General features: G+C 51.6%; 1 protein-coding gene and 1 long non-coding RNA gene across 5 annotated transcripts; both read right to left on the reverse strand.

The window, feature by feature from the left end:
* Nucleotides 1–865: 865 nt before the first annotated feature.
* LOC144490923 (WD repeat-containing protein 20-like) lies at nucleotides 866–14,727 on the reverse strand. 4 transcript variants are annotated; one of them, XM_078208608.1, is made up of 4 exons: nucleotides 14,435–14,589; nucleotides 11,129–11,311; nucleotides 5,658–6,927; nucleotides 866–1,639 (listed from the first exon to the last, which is right to left on the reverse strand). In XM_078208608.1, the coding sequence occupies exons 1-4, from the start codon at nucleotides 14,576–14,578 to the stop codon at nucleotides 1,611–1,613; spliced, it is 1,626 nt and encodes a 541-aa protein (XP_078064734.1). In that variant the 5' UTR covers nucleotides 14,579–14,589; the 3' UTR covers nucleotides 866–1,610. The 4 variants fall into 4 exon arrangements, with proteins under 4 accessions (XP_078064734.1, XP_078064730.1, XP_078064733.1 ...); XM_078208604.1 differs by having other exon boundaries at nucleotides 872–1,639; nucleotides 5,650–6,927; nucleotides 14,327–14,727; XM_078208607.1 differs by having other exon boundaries at nucleotides 872–1,639; nucleotides 5,650–6,927.
* A 1,473-nt stretch (nucleotides 14,728–16,200) lies between these two features.
* Nucleotides 16,201–18,631, reverse strand: LOC144490924 (uncharacterized). Its single transcript, XR_013497368.1, has 2 exons — nucleotides 18,498–18,631; nucleotides 16,201–16,609 (listed from the first exon to the last, which is right to left on the reverse strand). It is a non-coding gene; the product is annotated as an uncharacterized LOC144490924 (long non-coding RNA).
* Nucleotides 18,632–19,231: the final 600 nt, after the last annotated feature.

Consider the following 19,231-nt stretch of genomic DNA (forward strand, 5'->3'; position numbering starts at 1 on the left):
ATGAACAGGCAGACAGGAAATTTTACCCTCAAACCAACAGGAGCATTTTAATCATAGAAACCCTACAGTACAGAAAGAGGCCATTCGGCCCATCGAGTCTGCACCGACCACAATCCCACCCAGGCCCTACCCCCATATCTCTACATATTTTACCTGCTAATCCCTCTAATCTACGCATCTCAGGACACTAAGGGCAATTTTAGCATGGCCAATCAACCTAACCCACACACCTTTGGAGTGTGGGAGGAAACCGGAGCAGCTGGAGGAAACCCACGCAGACACGAGGAGAATGTGCAAACTCCACACAGTGACCCAAGCCGGGAATCGAACCCCGGTCCCTGGAGCTGTGAAGCAGCAGTGCTAACCACTGTGCTACCGTACCCCCTTAAAACCTGGGAAAGTGTCACCGTTCAGCCATTTTTCCAGGCACACCAATTGACAAAACACCCGTGTTGAAGTTGGCTAAAGACTGGGACTGTCAGCAAAATCCAGCTGGCTCCCCTTGCTTGCCGAAGGGCTCAGATAAATTGGGTGGGCAGCTATTTAAAATGGAGGCATTACAAAACGAGGAGGATGCCCTCAAACCACCTCAACAAGATCGCGGTCGATCTTCTACCTCAGCCTCCTATTCCCACCTGTCACGATTCCTTTCGCACCCAAAAATCCTCCGATCTCAGTCTTGCATATCAGTGGTATCCACAGTCCCTTTGGAGTAAAGAATTTCAAAGATTCGCAACCTCATGACGGAAGAGATTTCTCCTCTCGGTCGGTAATAAATACAAATCATCGTGCATGCTGCCTCATACAGCCCGCGGAGATTCACTCTGCTCTCTCTCTCGCCCAAGTCAAGAAAAGCAACCCCCACCGTGTTAGAAAGATATTTTAAATATTTTAATAAAGGAGAAATCAGTTGTTTGTTATCATTTGCAAATCACAGCATAGACAAGATTCATGGCCAGAGCTAATGCCACCAAATGTAGTGCACCGCAGCTCACTTTCCGGTAGAACAACTCAAGTTAAGTGCAAATAAAAAATAAAATGGTGCCCATCAATGCTCCACTGGCCCGCACTGCAAACAGCAGCAGCATTGTTCCGTCAAGGCCTCAATCCCTCTCTCTGCGACAGATTGGAGATGAACCTTTCTAAAAATTGGGGCCTCGTCTTTGACCAAATCCTACTTCTGACGCTCGTGGGACTTGTATTGCTCTTTGCTCGTTCCTGATACTGTGATGAGAATTACACTGATTGCCCGGTTTGTCTATGTACACAATATATAATAATCTATTCTGGAGTAAGACACTGATAAAGCTCCCCCCTCCCCGCATGGCTCGCGGGGTGACATTTAGACTGTACAGTTACATAAATTAGAAGTGATTTGAGGTTCGAGCTCCACCGAGGGATTTAGTTTCAAACTATTAATAAATAAAGGAGTTTTTCCCAGATCCCAGTGATGGGTGCAGTTTGGGGGGATTCCCCGTCCCGGAACCGGGAGTGTCAGTGCGTCAGCAGCTCCGGCAATCGACGGGTGAGTGCCGGGATACTGGCAGTGCCCAAGCGGCAGAAAGTACTTTTGCCTCAGTACCAGCTACACCACGGTCCCACTTGGCGAGTTAGCCTGATTCTGTGCCGACAGCAGACCCTAAAAAGAGAAAATACGCACAGGTTACCACGATGTGCCGGGTAAACAAAGGAGCCACAGCCTTAAAATACCAGCCAGGAGGGAAATTCAAACTCTCCACACAGTAACTATCAAAAGAGATCTGGATAGATGCTTGCAGGAGCAAAACAAAATCTACAGTGCCATTGGGAAAGAGCAGGACAGTGGGATAGGATAGTCAAAAAAAGAGTTAGCACAGACACGGTGAACCAAATTACCTTCTATGTTGTATGATTTGATAGTCACTGAACCCTCCCCCCCCCCCCCCCAAATCAAATGGCAGGGATTATTTAAAACAAGGAAGCTCGAAAGGAACAGGTTGGTTCAGCCCCTCAAGACTATTGCACCCACTCAATTGCATTGGAGGTGAGACGCTAGGGGTCATGGTAATGTCACCGGACGAGTAATTCAGAGGTCCAGGGTTTATGCTTTGGGGACACGGGCTCAAAACCCTCCAAGGCATCACTGCTCTTTGAAAAAACGACCAGGGCTAAAGCACCAGAAGGGGGAAGGATACCTGGAGTATTGTGGCAGGACATATTGGCCTTGGAGGGAGTGCAGCCTAGATTTACGAGAATAATACCCGGATTCCAAAGGTTAAACAACAAGGAGAGTTCACATGAACTCGGGTGGTATTCCCTGGAATTTGGAAAATTAAGGGACAATTCAATCAAAAATTTCAAGCGAGGAGGATGAACTACTCAGGTAGACGAGAGAAGCTATTTCAAAGGACAAAGAAAATTACAGCACAGGAACAGGCCCTTCGGCCCTAAAACCCTGCACCGACCATGCTGCCCGACTGAACTAAAACCCCCTACTCTTCTGGGAACCACATCCCTCTATTCCCATCCTATCCATGTATTTGTCAAAACGCCCATTAAAAGTCATTATTGCATCTGCTTCCACTACCTCCCCCAGCAGCGTGTTCCAGGCACCCACCACTGTGTGTAAAAAGCCTGCCTCGTACATCTCCTTTAAATCTTGCCCCTCGCAAACCTATGCCCCCTAGTAGTGAACTCTTTCACCCTGGGAAAAAGCTTCAGACTATCCACTCTGTCCATGCCCCTCATCATCTTGTAGACGTCTATCAGGGCGCCCCTCAACCTCCGTCGTTCCAGTGAGAACAAACCAAGTTTCTCCAACTTCTCCTCATAGCTAATGCCCTCCATACCAGGCAACACCCTGGTAAATCTTTTCTGTACCCTCTCCAAAGCCTCCACATCCTTCTGGTAGCGTGGCGACCAGAATTGAACACTATATTCCAAGTGCAGCCTTCTTGACTACCTTCACCTACGATGCCACTTTTAGTGACCTGTCTACCTGTACACCCAGATCCCTCTGCCTATCAATGCTCTTATAGGTTCTGCCATTTATTGTATATTTCCCATCTGTATTACTTTCCAAAAAGCATTACCTCACATTTGTTCCATCTGCCATCTCTCCTCCAAGTCTCCAACCGATCTATAATCCTGCTCTATCCTCTGATGGTCCTCATCGCTATCCGCAATTCCACCAACCTTGCTGTTGTCCAAACTTACTAATCAAACCAGTTACATTCTCCTCCAAATCATTTATATATATTACAAACAGCAAAGGTCCCAGCACTGATCCCTGAGGAATGCCACTTGTCACAGCACTCCATTCAAACACGAGCCAGTTCTGTATTCACCTTGCCAGCTCACCTCTGATCCCCTGCGACTTCACCTTCTGCACCAGTCTGTCATGAGGAACCTTGTCAAAGGCCTTACTGAAGTCCATGTAGACAAATCCACTGCCCTACCCTCATCAATCATCTTCGTCACTTCCTCAAAAACCCCGATCAAGTTAGTGAGACACGACCTCCCCTTCACAAAACCGTGTTGCCTCTCTCGCTAATATGTCCACTTACTTCCAAGTGGGAGTAAATCCCGTCTCGAAGAATTCTCTGCTGGTTGAAATTCTGCTGGTTAAAGAGTCTAGGGTGTCTGGAACTTTAAAAAAAAACTCATTTCATAGAATCATAGAAACCCTACAGTACAGAAAGAGGCCATTCGGCCCATCGAGTCTGCACCAACCACAATCCCACCCAGACCCTACTCATATTTTACCCACTAATCCCTCTAACCTACACATCTCAAAACACTAAGGGGCAATTTTAGCACGGCCAATCAACCTAACCCACACATCTTTGGGAGGAAACCGGAGCACCCGGAGGAAACCCACGCAGACACGAGGAGAATGTGCAGACTCCACACAGACAGTGACCCGAGCCGGGAATCGAACCCAGGTCCCTGGAGCTGTGAAGCAGCAGTGCTAACCACTGTGCTACCGTGCCGCCCCATTTATGGGATTTGAACTTTGCTGACTAGGCCAGTATTTTTTTGCCCATTCCAAATTGCCCCTTGAGAACAAGTTTCAGTAACAGAATGAAACTATCATCAGATGTTGTAGAGCGCTAACTGTGCAACAATTCATGCTAGATCAATTGTAAGTTTTAATTCAGAGTTTTTGTGAACCAAAGGGATGTCGGGAAAAGACAGGAATATGGAGTTAAGCGCATATCTTACTGAAGGTTCAATGGCTGTTCCCCTCTGACAGGTATCAATGAACTACACCCAGAAAAGGTGAACATCCCCAGGGAAAGAATAGCAAAGAACAGAATCCCTGAGCAAACATACAAGGGTACAATCGAATTAATTTGACATACAGCAGAGCCAGGAGTTAACAGTACAAATACTGGTACAAAATAACCTCGTTTGCCCTCTTCTTCACTGTGCACAGATCCTTATATACGTCTAGGCGAGGCTCCCAGTCAAGTAATGCCTCGATTTTAAAATACCCATCCTCGCTTTCCAATCCCTACATGGGCTTTGCCTCTTCCTAATTCTGTAATCTCCTCCATCCCCACATGCCTGAGCTCATCTCATTATGGTTCCTTGTGTGTCCCCGAGTTTAATTGATCTGTGACTGGAGGCCGTGACCACAGCTGCCTGGGCCCCAAGCTCTGGGGACCCCCTCCCTAAACCTCTCCTCCTACCTCCAGGACACTCCTTAAAAGCTACATCTCTGACCAAGCTTTTGGCCATCTCTTCAAGTAATCGCCTCAAGTAATTTAAATAGTGCCTTTATTGCATTAAAGGCACTATATAAATTCAAGTTGTTGTAAGTTCAAAGTCCCACCATTGGTGGAGAGGGGGCTCACTCATTATTCTCTACTCTGTTTAGCTATCCCTGTAGGTTTTTGGATGCACAGCAACATGGAGGTGGCACCCTACAAGTAGTAGAAGGAGCATCACCTGACAAAAAGAGATAAGTGGACAGGTAATCAAAGGTTTGGAGGTGGGTTTTAATGGTTTTACAAAGCAGAGACATGGAGAGATTCAAGAAGTGAATTCCGGAGTTTAGGGTTGCTGAGGGCACGGCCATCAACAGTGGAGCAAAGAGAACTGGGCATGTTTAAGGGCCCAGAAAGAGTAGATCAATCAGGGTTCCATGTGCACAAAGTGCTCCAAGAGCCTTTGTCACTTGTCCTGTGGGTGTCCACTAAGACTGAGGATGTTCTTGAGCTCTTCTCAAACAAGACAGCTACGTGGATGGGAAAGACTAAGAGGGATATGGGCCAGACACAGACAGATGGGACTAGTTCAGGAAGCCTGGACGAGTTGAAGGGCTGTAAATCTCGATGATTTTGCAATGGTTTATTTGCAACTAACCACTTAATTTGTATAGTATCCTTGATAGAATAAAAACATCCCAAGGCATTTCACAGCAGTGTTGCCAAACACTGAAGGAGATATTTAGATGGGTTGGTCAAAGAGGTGGGTTTTAAAAGCAGTTTTAAAAGGAATGGGTGGCAAAGAGACCGGCAAGGGGGTTAGGGAAGCCTTTATGGAGATGGCAGGTGAAGGCATGGCTGCCAGTGGTGGAATGAATAGAAGTGAGGGTGCATGAGAGGCCAGAATTTGGGGGGGGTGCAGGGATCTCTGGCCTGTCTCCATCCCTCCCATACTCACCACTTTACCTGGCCGTGCCCATGTGCAAATGAAGCCTTCTTGGCAAGCAGTGACGATGCAATCCTCCAAGAATATCAACACCGTTAGTCTCTCGTGTGCGATCTTTTTACAGACCAAGGGCTCCAGCAAGGGCACCTCGTCCATGCGGGGGCACAAGGTGGTCCCCAGAGTCTTTGCCGGATCCAGTTTGTTTCTGGTGACCAGGTTGAGCTTGTCGTTGCTCTTGCTGATGACGTGCCCGATGCTGTGGTTCCGCTTGTGGTCCTTCTCTGCGTTTTTATCTTTGCGCTCGTGGAGCGTCAGCGTGGCAAACTTGCTGATGCTGAAAGGCACGCCCCCGTCCGTCGTGTGGGCCTTGCTGTTGGCGTTCGTAACGGCCGGGTGGGGAAGACTGTTGGACCGGGACAGCGAGTGCGGGATGGAGTTGGCATTGTTAACTTCCAGCGCGAGGCCGCCAGTGTGGCTTCCACAGCTCAGGGAGCCCGGCACGGCCGTGTTCACCACATTTGTGTGTGTCCGAGCTCGTGAGAGGGGCTGATGGGGGAACAGAATGTCTTCCGTCAAGTCCCACAGGCAGAACTGTGTGTCCTGCCCCACAGAGCCAAAGCGGTAGGTCACATTTGTTGCCCGGCCGTCTGTCGAGTTGTGCTTGGAAAGTCTGGATAAAGTGCTGCTGGTCCGGTTGCGGCCAAACGGGGCGTGCTCCTGAAAGTCCTCGTCGCTGCCGCTGAACTCGGGCTGTTCCCCGTCATCGACGCTGCTCGTGTAAGGATCAAAGGCCACCACGCTGACCCAAGACTTGTGGCCGTGACCCCGGGCGATCACCCGGCAGTCCCAAAAGGACCAGACCGTCACCAGGTCATCCTCACCCCCCGTCACGATGTACCTGCCGTCCGGGCTCCAGCACACGCAAAGCAACCCCCCAAAGTAGCTCTTCATCGCGCCGTAAAGCTCCATCGAATCAAAGTGGAAGACCCGCAGGCTGCCATCTTGACTGGCACATGCCACGTGTTTGCCGTCAGGGGCGAAGGCAAACTCGTGCAGGGCGCCCTCACCGACCGACCACTTGAGTAGCGGATTCCGGCTCGATTTGCTTTTGCAGGTGTACACTGCGAAGCCAGGCCCCTGTTTCAGCGGCTGGTAGTGGGGTGCGTTGGTGCCACATGGGTGCTCCACATTGTAGAGGTAGAGGTTGCCACTGGTGTGGGCGACGAGGAAAAGGCTCTCGGACTCTGGCATCCACTTCAAGCAGGTCACCTTGGTCTTGTCGATGAATCGCTGCACAGCAAAGAGGAAGAAAAAATCTTTAAACTTCTGCACTGAAGCAAAACTGGCAGCAATGAGGGGATTTGGTATCCCAACCCATCTCTCTCAGGGGTTTCCCAGTCTCATTGGTAGCTACCTGGGGAAGGAGAGGGACACGGGGGGCCTGTTAGTCAAAACATGATGTGGAGATGCCGGCGTTGGACTGGGGTAAACACAGTGAGAAGTTTAACAACACCAGGTTGAAGTCCAACAGGTTTATTTGGTAGCAAAAGCCACACAAGCTTTCGGAGCCCCAAGCTCCTTCTTCAGGTGAGTGGGAATTCTGTTCACAGTCAAAACATGCCCAGATGCTGATCGCTTTGAAGTAAGTTACTGAAAGTGGTGTCGGGGCTACTTTCTACACAAACCTCGCACTGGCAACTAAACTCCGTGACGTGGAGAATTGTCATGAATTCCCAGCCATCGCAGAACGGTACAGTGGTTAGCACTGCTGCCTCACAGCGCCAGGGACCTGGGTTCGATTCCCGGCTTGGGTCACTGTCTGTGTGGAGTTTGCATGTTCTCCCCGTGTCTGCGTGGGTTTCCTCCGGGTGCTCCGGTTTCCTCCCACACATTCTGAAAGACGTGCTGGTGAGGGTGCATTGACCCGAACAGGCGCCGGAGTGTGGCGACTGGGGGAAATTTCACAGTAACTTCATTGCAGTGTTAATGTAAGCCTTACTTGTGACTAATAAACAAACAAACTTTAATTGGATGAGCTTTGGAAATGAGGAGGGAGGTGTGGAGAGTTTAACCCACAATATCAATCTCATGGCAGCGACGAAATATATTTGAAATGCAGAAATGTCTTGCCAATTTCAAAAGGTTTAAAAAGGTTATCTGACCGATTGCACACTGCATTCCCACCTCCTCTCTCCCCCACAAGTCCCAAACACGAAAAGACAAGATACGGGAAGACCTGGGCTCAAATCTAACTCAGGTAAGTCTCTGAGATCCCGTGTGCCATTCACACTGTTTGGTGCATGCAGTGGGAAGAAAGTTGTTTGAAAATGGGGCACAAGGAGACCCCGTACACGGTACGACACAACAGTGCGGGTTAACAGCTGGGGGAGGGGGGAGGATGGGGTAGGATTAGGGGGTCGGGATAATTAGAATTTTCATGAAAAATATCATTTTGAGTGGTCGCAGAATGGGAGGAGGATCTTAACAAGAGGATCTTCTCAGTTCCGGCGCTCAATAAAAGGCTTCCAGGTCCTTGCAGTTCCTAAGACACTCTCTAACAGCACTATGGGTTTACCTACACCACATGGGTGGCAGCGGTTCAAGGTGGTGGCTCATCACCAACTTCTCAAGGGAGATCAGAGACAGGCGATAAATACTGGCCTAGCCAGTGACACCTGTTAATACCAATAATTGTATGTTGAGGAAGAATGAGTCTGGAGCCAACCTGCATCTTAAAACAGGTTTATTTCCAAGACAGCGCAGTGCAGTCACAGACTCACAGGTTCCTCCCTGGTTTATATACTCGGGCAATGATCCCTCCCCGCTGTACTGCATTGCTAATTTGAATTCTATTGCAGCGCGAATTCAACATTAACACGGCCCACGTTCCATCTCCCATCTGACGACTTACCCTTCCCCTCTTCACCCCCAGGGAAAGGATGACAGAGGGTAAATATTCCAGACCCCAGCGCGTTGACCCGCAGCTGAATGGAACCAGTGCCATCGCCAAGGGTAGACCCGGGTACCCTGAAGATCGACAGCCACTTGCATTGAGGTGGCGCCTTTAATGCAGTGCCGTGTCGTTAGGCCGCATTCACAGGAGCATCAGCAACAAATTGTGACGCCGAGGCACCTAACGGGATATTGCGGCAAATGTTTGAAAGCTTGGTCAAAGAAAAAGGAAGCATTCAGCAAGGCTGGGAGGTTAGGAACACATGACGCAAGTGTGGAATACAAGGAAAGTACAAAGAAACTTAAGCAACGAGTAAGGAGGGCTAAAAGGGGCCATGAAAAATCATTGGCCAGCAGGATTAAGGAAAATCCCAAGGCTTTTTACACATATATAAAGAGCAAGAGGGTAGCCAGGGAGAGGGTTGGCCCACTCACGGACAGGGGAGAGAACCTATGTGTGGAGCCAGAGGAGGTGGGCGAGGTATTAAATGAGTACCTTGCGTCAGTATTCACCAAAGAGAAGGACTTGGTGGATGATGAGTCTGGGGAAAGGTGTGTAGATAGTTTGGGTCACGTCGAGATCAGAAAGGTGGTAGTTCTTGAGAAACATTAAGGTAGACAAGTCCCTAGGGCCTGTTGGGATATACCCCAGAATATTGAGAGAAGCAAGGGATGAAATTGCTGGGGCCTTGAGAGAAATTTTTGTATCCTCACTGGCTACAGGGGAGGTCCCAGAATATTGGAGAATAACCAATGTTGTTCCTTTAAGAAGGATGGCAAGAATAATCCAGGTAATTACAGGTCGGTGAGCCTTAGGTCAGTGGTAGGGAAATTATTGGAGAGGATTCTTCGAGACAGGATTTACTCCCACTTGGAAATAAGTGGACGTTTTAGCGAGAGGCAACATGGTTTTGTGAAGGGGAGGTCATGTCTCACGAACTTGATTGAGTTTTTCGAGGAAGTGACGAAGATGATTGATGAGGGCAGGACAGTGGATGTTGTCTACATGAACTTCAGTAAGGCCTTTGACAAGGTCCCTCATGGCAGACTAGTGCAGAAAGTCGCACGGGATCAATGGTGAGCTGGCAAGATGGATACAGAACTAGCTCGGTCATAGACAACAGAGGGTAGCAGTGTAAAGGTGTGATTCTGAATGGAGGGCTGTGACAAGTGGCATTCCTCAGGGATCTGTGCTGGGACCTTTGCCGTTTGTAATATATATAAATGATTTGGAGGAAAATGTAACTGGTTTGATTAGTAAGTTTTGCGGACGACACCAAGGTTGGTGGATTTGTGGATAGCGATGAGGACCATCAGAGGATGCAGCAGGATATAAATCGGTTGGAGACTTGGGCGGAGAGATGGCAGATGGAGTTTAATCCGGACAAATGTGAGGTAATGCATTTTGGAAGATCTAATACAGACAGGAAATATACAGTAAATGGCAGAACCCTTGAGAGTATTGATAGGCAGAGAGATCTGGGTGTACACAGGGCACTGAAAGTGGCAAAACAGGTAGAGAAAATAGTTAAGGCATATGGCATGCTTGCCTTCATCAGCCAGGGCATTGAGTTTAAAAACTGACAAGTCATGTTGCAGCTTTATAGAACCTTAGTTAGGCCGCACTTGGGCTATTGTGTTCAATTCTGGTCGCCACACTACCAGGTGGTGGTTTTGGAGAGAGGTACGGAAAAGATTTACCAGGATGTTGCCTGGTATGGAGGGCATAGTTATGAGGAGAGATTGGAGAAACTTGGTTTGTTCTCACTGGAGCGATGGAGGTTGAGGGGCGACCTGATAGAAGTCTACAAGATTATGAGGGGCATGGATAGAGTGGATAGTCAGAAGTTTTTCCCCAGGGTGGCACAGGGCCCTTTTACTAGGGGCACAGGTTTAAGGTGCGAGGGGCAAGGTTTAAAGGAGATGTACGAGGCAAGATTTTTTACACAGAGGATGGTGGGTGCCTGGAACTCACTGCCAGGGGAGGTAGTGGAAGCAGATACGATAGTGACTTTTAAGGGGCGTCTGGACAAATACATGAATAGGATGGGAATAGAGGGATATGGTCCCCGGAAGGGTAGGGGGTTTTAGTTCAGTCAGGCAGCATGGTCGGTGCAGGCTTGGAGGGCCGAAGGGCCTGTTCCTGTGCTGTAATTTTCTTTGTTCTTTGTCCTAAGTCGGCATCCAGGACTGGCTTAGATGAAAGGGAGAGAATTCCAGAATTTTGGGCCTCAATGGTGGCGGGATTAAAATTGGGAATGCACGGAAGGCCAGAATCTGAGGAGGCGCAGAGACCTGGAAGGGTGTGAGAGAGATAGAAAGGGGGCAAGGCCACGAGAGGTTTGAAAACAAAGATCAGAATGTAAAATCGAGGCAGCATTTAATCACAAGCACGAGGGTGATGGGTGAGCGACGCTGCAAGGGGAACAGACTAGGGCTATTCTCCGACAGGGTGACAGAAAACTCTGCCCTTCTGGTTACTGTCCAAGTCACACACAGGTCTGAAAAGTGCAGCACATACATGGGGCGACCACACTACCTCTTCGTTGAACAACTTGCTGGTTTCTTTCTTGATCGGATCCAGATACTGGACCTGTCCCGCCGAGAAGCCGACCACAAGTGAGACGCTGTCGGGCGTGGCAGTGAACTGGTTAAAGTCATGACAGGTGGGCTGTGTCCCTTTGTAGATACGTTTGTCGATGGGTTTACTGAGATCGGCTGCCTGAGGGGAACACGAAAGACTCATTACTCGTTGAGATAGCTCAGGGTCTCAGCACAGAGTGAACATTTTACAACTCGCATCAAACCAATGGCCCAAATCCCACCATGGTGACACAACCGCGGCTGTAAACAAGAGGCCAAGGAGGTGCTCTAAGTATACCAGATGGAGAAACTCTAGGGCGGCACGGTGGCACAGTGGTGAGCACTGCTGCCTCACAGCGTCAGGGACCCGGGTTTGATTCCCGGCTTGGGTCACTGTCTGTGTGGAGTCTGCACGTTCTCCCCGTGTCTGCGTGGGTTTCCTCCCACATTCCAAAGATGTGCTGGTTAGGTGCATTGGCCGTGCTAAATTCTCCCTCAGTGTACCCGAACAGAGTGTGGTGACTAGGGGAATTTCACAGTATCTTGCAGTGTGAATATAAGCCTAACTTGTGACTAATAAATAAACAATTTTTTTACACATTGTTTGCGTTCTAAAACCCTGGCACAACACGTTAGGGACATAGCAACAGAGTCAGCCCATCGATGCTGACCCACAGTTCAACAAGGTGAGCTTTGAACTCTATCTCAATTCCATCTGCAAGTACCCACGCAAACCAAAAATATTTTGTTCAGTTTTTATATTTTCAATTGACTCCCAGATGCAATGGCTTGTTTGATAGGGGGTGGGAATTCTAGATTTCCATGACTCGATGATAACAGAGCAAGGAGAGGCATTGTTTCGAAAGGCCTTGCACCTCTTTCAACCCAACACCAAACGCTGAGAGACGCGAGAGACATGGGAAACAAGCGGTACAGCCACTCGAATCTGCCCAGTCGATCAATCAGATCGAGGTTCACCTTTAACCTCAACTCCCACACACCAACACAACCCTCATTCTGTGATTTCACAATCTGAGTGAAGGCATTTCTTGTTACTGTCCGAAATGCCACTGAGAATATTTACCCCTGCTTCTAAACTCGGCCCCCAGGGAAGAATCTTATTTTGAAATTTAGTCACTGGACAGTGGCCTGGATACAGTTGCCATGAAACACACCCAGGACAGCGTTAGAGTAAATTTCTCTGCACTGTCTCCATCAAACATTCCCAGGACAGGTACAGCACGGGGTTAGATACAGAGTAAAGCTCCTTCTACACTGTCCCCCATCAAACACTCCCAGGACAGGTACAGCATGGGGTTAGATACAGAGTAAAGCTCCCTCTACACTGTCCCCCATCAAACACTCCCAGGACAGATACAGCACGGGGTTAGATACAAAGTAAAGCACCCTCTACACTGCCCCCATCAAACACTCCCAGGACAGGTACAGCACGGGGTTAGATACAGAGTAAAGCACCCACTACACTGCCCCCCCATCAAACACTCCCAGGACAGGTACAGCACGGGGTTAGATACAGAGTAAAGCTCCCTCTACACTGTCCCCATCAAACACTCCCAGGACAGGTACAGCACAGGATTAGATACAGAGTAAAGCTCCCTCTACACTGCCTCCATCAAACACTCCCAGGACAGATACAACACGTGGTGAGATACAGAGTAAAGCACCCTCTACACTGCCCCCCCATCAAACACTCCCAGGGCAGGTACAGCACGGGGTTAGATACAGTGTAAAGCACCCTCTCCACTGCCCTCCATCAAACACTCCCAGGACAGGTACAGCACGGGGTTAGATACAGAGTAAAGCTCCCTCTACACTGTCCCCTTCAAAGACTCCAGGACAGGTACAGTATGGGATTAGATACAGAGTAAAGCTCCCTCTTCATTGTCCCCATCAGACACTCACAGGACAGGGATAGCACGGGGTTAGATACAGAGTAAAGCTCCCTATACACAGTCCCCACCAAACACTCCCAGGACAGGCACAGCATGGGGTTAGATACAGAGTAAAACTTTCTCTACACTGTCCCCATCAAACATTCCCAGGGCAAATGCAGCATGGGTTCGGTACAGAGTTAATCTCTTGCTATACTGTCCCCATCAAACACTCCCAGGACAGGTACAGCACGGTGTTAGATACAGAGCAAAGCTCCCTCTACACTGTCCCCATCAAACACACCCAGGATACGAACAGCACAGGGCTAAATATAGTGCAAAGCTCCCTCTACACTTTCTCCATCAAACACTCCGAAGGACAGGCACAGCTGGGGTTAGATACAGAGTAAAGCTCCCTCTACACTGTCCCCATCAAACACTCCCCAGGACAGGTACAGCACGGTGTTAGATACAGAGTAAAGCTCCCTCTGCACTGTTCCCATCGAACACTCCCAGGACAGGTACAGCACGGGGTTAGATACAGAGTATTGCTCCCTCTACACTGTCTCTATCACAGAGAATGTTTGATAGGAACTGTTTGATTTTGCGGAGTTCAATTTGTGAATTCAGAGCCTGATTCTCTGAAAAACTGTCTGAATAATTCCACTGTCAGACACTAACAACTTTACAAATTCATATCCCTCACTGCTGGAACAGATCAGATTCTTTTCCACACTGGCATTCTGCTCATTTCTTTGCTCTGTGATGGTCTCCTGTAGCGCATGCCGCCCCCACTCTCATCTACAAACCCCCCCAAAAAAACAGTCTTCCCACTGCCTGAACTCAAACTTTTAATTATCGCGAACCAAACCTTTGACCTCTGTGTTCCTGAACCCAACCCTTGACCTGTGTGTACCTTAACACAACCTTTGACCTGTGTATACCTGAACCTTACCTTTGACCTGTGTACCGAACCCAACCTTTGACCTGTGTATCTGAACCCAACATTTGACCTGTGTGTATCTGAACCCAACCTTTGACCTGTGTGTACCTGAACCCAATCTGTGTGTACCTGAACCCAACCTTTGACCTGTGTGTACCTGAACCTTACCTTTGACCTGTGTGTACCTGAACCCAACCCATGACCTCTTGGCAGCCGAATGCAACCTTTGACCACCCAGTTTGACCTCGGCCGGGTCAATAGCTGCCCCTTGCCCTCCCCATGGGGCCGGGCTCTGAGGGCCCGGGAGCCGCGGCCTCACCTTCCTGGGCCCCCGGTACAGGTAGAGGTAGAGTTCGCGGCCCACATTGAAGCAGATGCGGTCCCCGCTGCCGCTCTGGTCCCGCACGTTCACCATGGAGACCCGCACCGGGTTGGTGCCCTGGGTGGCGCTCAGCGGCACCCGGTTGGGGCGGCTGTACTCGGACAGACTCAGCAGCTTGTAGGCTCCCTCCCGGGTCCGGAACTGCGACTTGATCTCGTTCAGCTCCTTCCCTCCGCCCTCAGCCGCCATCTTCAGCCGGAGCCGCAACCCGCCCAGCCCGGCCTCCAGCGACAGCGCCACCGCCCGGCCCGGCCTCCAGCGACAGCGCCACCGCCCGGCCCGGCCTCCAGCGACAGCGCCACCGCCCAGCCCGGCCTCCACCGACAGCGCCACCACCCGCCCCGGCCTCCAGCGACAGCGCCACCGCCCAGCTCGGCCGCCACCGACAGCGCCACCACCCGGCCTCCACCGACAGCGCCCAGCTCGGCCGCCACCGACAGCGCCACCGCCCGGCCTCCAGCGACAGCGCCACCGCCCGGCCCGGCCTCCAGCGACAGCGCCACCGCCCGGCCCGGCCTCCAGCGACAGCGCCACCGCCCAGCCCGGCCTCCACCGACAGCGCCACCACCCGCCCCGGCCTCCAGCGACAGCGCCACCGCCCAGCTCGGCCGCCACCGACAGCGCCACCACCCGGCCTCCACCGACAGCGCCCAGCTCGGCCGCCACCGACAGCGCCACCGCCCGGCCTCCAGCGACAGCGCCACCGCCCGGCCGCCACCGACAGCGCCATCGCCCGGCCGCCACCGACAGCGCCACCACCAACCGGCCTCCACCGACAGCGCCATCGCCCAGCTCGGCCTCCAGCGACAGCGCCACCGCCCGGCCTCCAGCGCCATCGCCCAGGTCGGCCTCCAGCGACAGCGCCACCGCCCGGCCTCCAGCGACAGCGCCACCGCCCGGCCTCCAGCGACAGCGGCACCGCCCGGCCTCCAGCGACAGCGCCCGGCCGCCACCGACCGGCCTCTGCCGACAGCCACAGCGCCACCACCCGGCCTTCAGCGACCGCGCCTCCATCTGGCTCCCAAAGGCAGTGGACAGGCAGGAACAGATGAATTTCACCAAATGTTCTCAAGGCCCTTCAGCCCAACCACTATTATTTATTAGTCACAAGTAATGCTTATATTAACACTGCAATGAAGTTACTGTGAAATTCCCCTAGTCCCCACACGCCTGTTCAGGTCAGTGCACCCTAACCAGCACGTCCTTCAGACTGTGGGAGGAAACCGGAGCACCCGGAGGAAACCCACGCAGACACGGGGAGAATGTGCAGACTCCACACAGACGGTGACCCGACCCCGGAATCGAACCCAGGTCCCTGGAGCTGTGAGGCAGCAGTGTTAACCACTCTGTGCCGCCGAGCTCTCCTGGTGTTTCTGTTCCACTCCAACTCTCTCAGCTCTGGAAATGACATTCTGACAGAGGCTGGATTGAGTCTGGATCTAAATCAATGATTCTTGTGGCACAGTGGGTTAGCGCCACTGCCTCACAGCGCCAGGAACCCGGGTTCAATTCCCGGCTCGGGTCACTGTCTGTGTGGAGTCTGCACGTTCTCCCCGTGCCTGCGTGGGTTTCGTCCGGGTGCTCCGGTTTCCTCCCACAGTCCAAAGGCGTGCTGGTTAGGGTGGATTGGCCGTGCTAAATTCTCCCTCAGTGTACCCGAACAGGAGTGTGGCAACTAGGGGATTTTCACAGTAACTTCTTTGCAGTGTTAATGTAAGCCTTGTGAACGATAAATAAACTTAACTTTAGTTGTTCACAAAAGACAAAACTGGAGTTTCAATCACAACAAAACGACACATTCAGCAGCAGTGTTTGGTCACAGAGATTTAATTTTGTGTAAAAGGGTTTATCATCACCACTTTGCGTCCTAACCTGGGAAACTTACGGTCAAAATTCCTTTCACTGGCACAGGAAAAAATCCTCATCTTCAAACCTTCAGGGTCTTGGTCACAGAGTCAACGGCAAACAGGGAATGTTCCGGGGAACAGCAGTAACAATTATGTCGGAATTTAACAAACAAGGCCAATTGGGGGCAGCTCAGTGCAAGGTTGGTCCCGTTGAAGAGTGGGAAAGGAGTTCAGGAACATTCAGGAGTTACCCCAGAGCATGGACCCTCGCTGCAAACAGCAGTACTTGCTTCTCCAGCTCCTTGTTCAGCTGGGATGGCGAGGCCCGGGGATTTTCCTTCACAAACTGCACGATGCCAAGGATGCACTGCCTCTGCGGGTGAAAGGCAGCAAGTGGTTAATCAGGGCAAGAGATGGGCAGGTTTCATAAAACAGCTTCCAACCTAAAGCATCTGGAAAGAGAGATAGAGGCCAACTTCCAGGACAGGTACAGCACGGGGTTAGATACAGAGTAAAGCTCCCTCTACACTGTCCCCATCAAACACTCCCAGGACAGGTACAGCACGGGGCTAGATACAGAGTAAAGCTCCCTCTACACTGTCCCCATCAAACACTCCCAGGACAGGTACAGCACGGGGTTAGATACAGAGTAAAGCTCCCTCTACATTGTCCCCTATCAAACACTCCCAGGACAGGTACAGCACGGGGTTAGATACAGAGTAAAGCTCCCTCTACACTGTCCCCCATCAAACACTCCCAGGACAGGTACAGCACGGGGTTAGATACAGAGTAAAACTCTCTCTGCACTGTCCCCATCAAACACTCCCAGGACAGGGACAGCATGGGGTTAGATACAGAGTAAAACTCTCTCTGCACTGTCCCCATCAAACACTCCCAGGACAGGGACAGCATGGGGTTAGATACAGAGTAAAACTCTCTCTGCACTGTCCCCATCAAACACTCCCAGGACAGGTACAGCATGGGGTTAGATACAGAGTAAAACTCTCTCTGCACTGTCCCCCATCAAACACTCCCAGGACAGGTACAGCACGGGGTTAGATACTGAGTAAAGCTCACTCTACACTGTCCCCATCAAACGCTCCCAGGACAGGTACAGCATGGGGTTAGATACTGAGTAAAGCTCACTCTACACTGTCCCCACCAAACACTCCCAGGATAGGTACAGCACGATGTTAGATGCAGAGTAAAGATCCCTCTACATGGTCCTCATCAAACACTCCCAGGACAAGTACAGCACGGAGTTAGATACAGAATAAACTCTCTCTACACTGTCCCCATCAAACACTCCCAGGGCAGGTACAGCATGGGGTTAGATACAGAGTAAAACTCTCTCTACACTGTCCCCACCAAACACTCCCAGGATAGGTACAGCACGAGGTTAGATGCAGAGTAAAGATCCCTCTGCACTGTCCTCATCAAACACTCCCAGGACAGGTACAGCACGGGGTTAGATACAGAGTAAAACTCTCTCTGCACTGTCCCCATCAAACATTCCCAGGACAGGGACAGTATGGGGTTAGATACAGAGTAAAACTCTCTCTGCACTGTCCCCATCAAACACCCCCAGGACAGGGACAGCATGGGGTTAGATACAGAGTAAAACTCTCTCTGCACTGTCCCTCATCAAACACTCCCAGGACAGGTACAGCACGGGGTTAGATACTGAGTAAAGCTCACTCTACACTGTCCCCATCAAACGCTCCCAGGACAGGTACAGCATGGGGTTAGATACTGAGTAAAGCTCACTCTACACTGTCCCCACCAAATACTCCCAGGATAGGTACAGCACGGGGTTAGATACAGAGTAAAGATCCCTCTACACTGTCCTCATCAAACACTCCCAGGACAGGTACAGCACGGAGTTAGATACAGAGTAAACTCTCTCTACACTGTCCCCATCAAACACTCCCAGGGCAGGTACAGCATGGGGTTAGATACAGAGTAAAACTCTCTCTACACTGTCCCCACCAAACACTCCCAGGATAGGTACAGCACGAGGTTAGATGCAGAGTAAAGATCCCTCTACACTGTCCTCATCAAACACTCCCAGGACAGGTACAGCACGGGGTTAGATACAGAGTAAAGCTCCCTCTACACTGTCCCCCGTCAAACACTCCCAGGACAGGTACAGCACGGGGTTAGATACAGAGTAAAGCTCCCTCTACACTGTCCCCATCAAACACTCCCAGGACAGGTACAGCACGGGGTTAGATACAGAGTAAAGCGCCCTCTCTCTTTACCTTGTACATGTCAATTAGATCCTGGCCGCTCAGGTACTGGTAAAGGGAGTGAGCCACTCGTGCTCCAGTCACTGCCTTTAGCAGCTGTTTGCTCATCTCATCGTCACTATCCAGCCAATTCCACAGTGCCACCTTCAACACAGATCAAAACCAGGATTACACTGATTCCGCTTCACTGGTAGAAACACAGACAGGGATAGCAAGGTCTGCTGAATATGGGCACGGACGGGCGGAGGGGGGCACGGACGGGCGGAGGGGGGGCACGGAGTGGCGGAGGGGGGGCACGGAGGGGCGGAGGGGGGCACGGAGGGGCGGAGGGGGGCACGGAGGGGCGGAGGGAGGGGCACGGAGGGCGGAGGGAGGGGCACGGAGGGGCGGAGGGAGGGGCACGGAGGGGCGGAGGGAGGGGCACGGAGGGGCGGAGGGAGGGGCACGGAGGGGCGGAGGGAGGGGCACGGAGGGGCGGTGGGAGGGGCACGGAGGGGCGGAGGGAGGGGCACGGAGGGGCGGAGGGAGGGGCACGGAGGGGCGGAGGGAGGGGCACGGAGGGGCGGAGGGAGGGGCACGGAGGGGCGGAGGGAGGGGCACGGAGGGGCGGAGGGAGGGGCACGGAGGGGCGGAGGGAGGGGCACGGAGGGGCGGAGGGAGGGGCACGGAGGGGCGGAGGGAGGGGCACGGAGGGGAGGGAGGGGCACGGAGGGGCCGGAGGGGAGGGGCACGGAGGGGCGGAGGGA

This window comes from Mustelus asterias, unplaced genomic scaffold (assembly GCF_964213995.1).
Source record: "Mustelus asterias unplaced genomic scaffold, sMusAst1.hap1.1 HAP1_SCAFFOLD_4037, whole genome shotgun sequence".
NCBI lineage: Eukaryota > Metazoa > Chordata > Chondrichthyes > Carcharhiniformes > Triakidae > Mustelus > Mustelus asterias.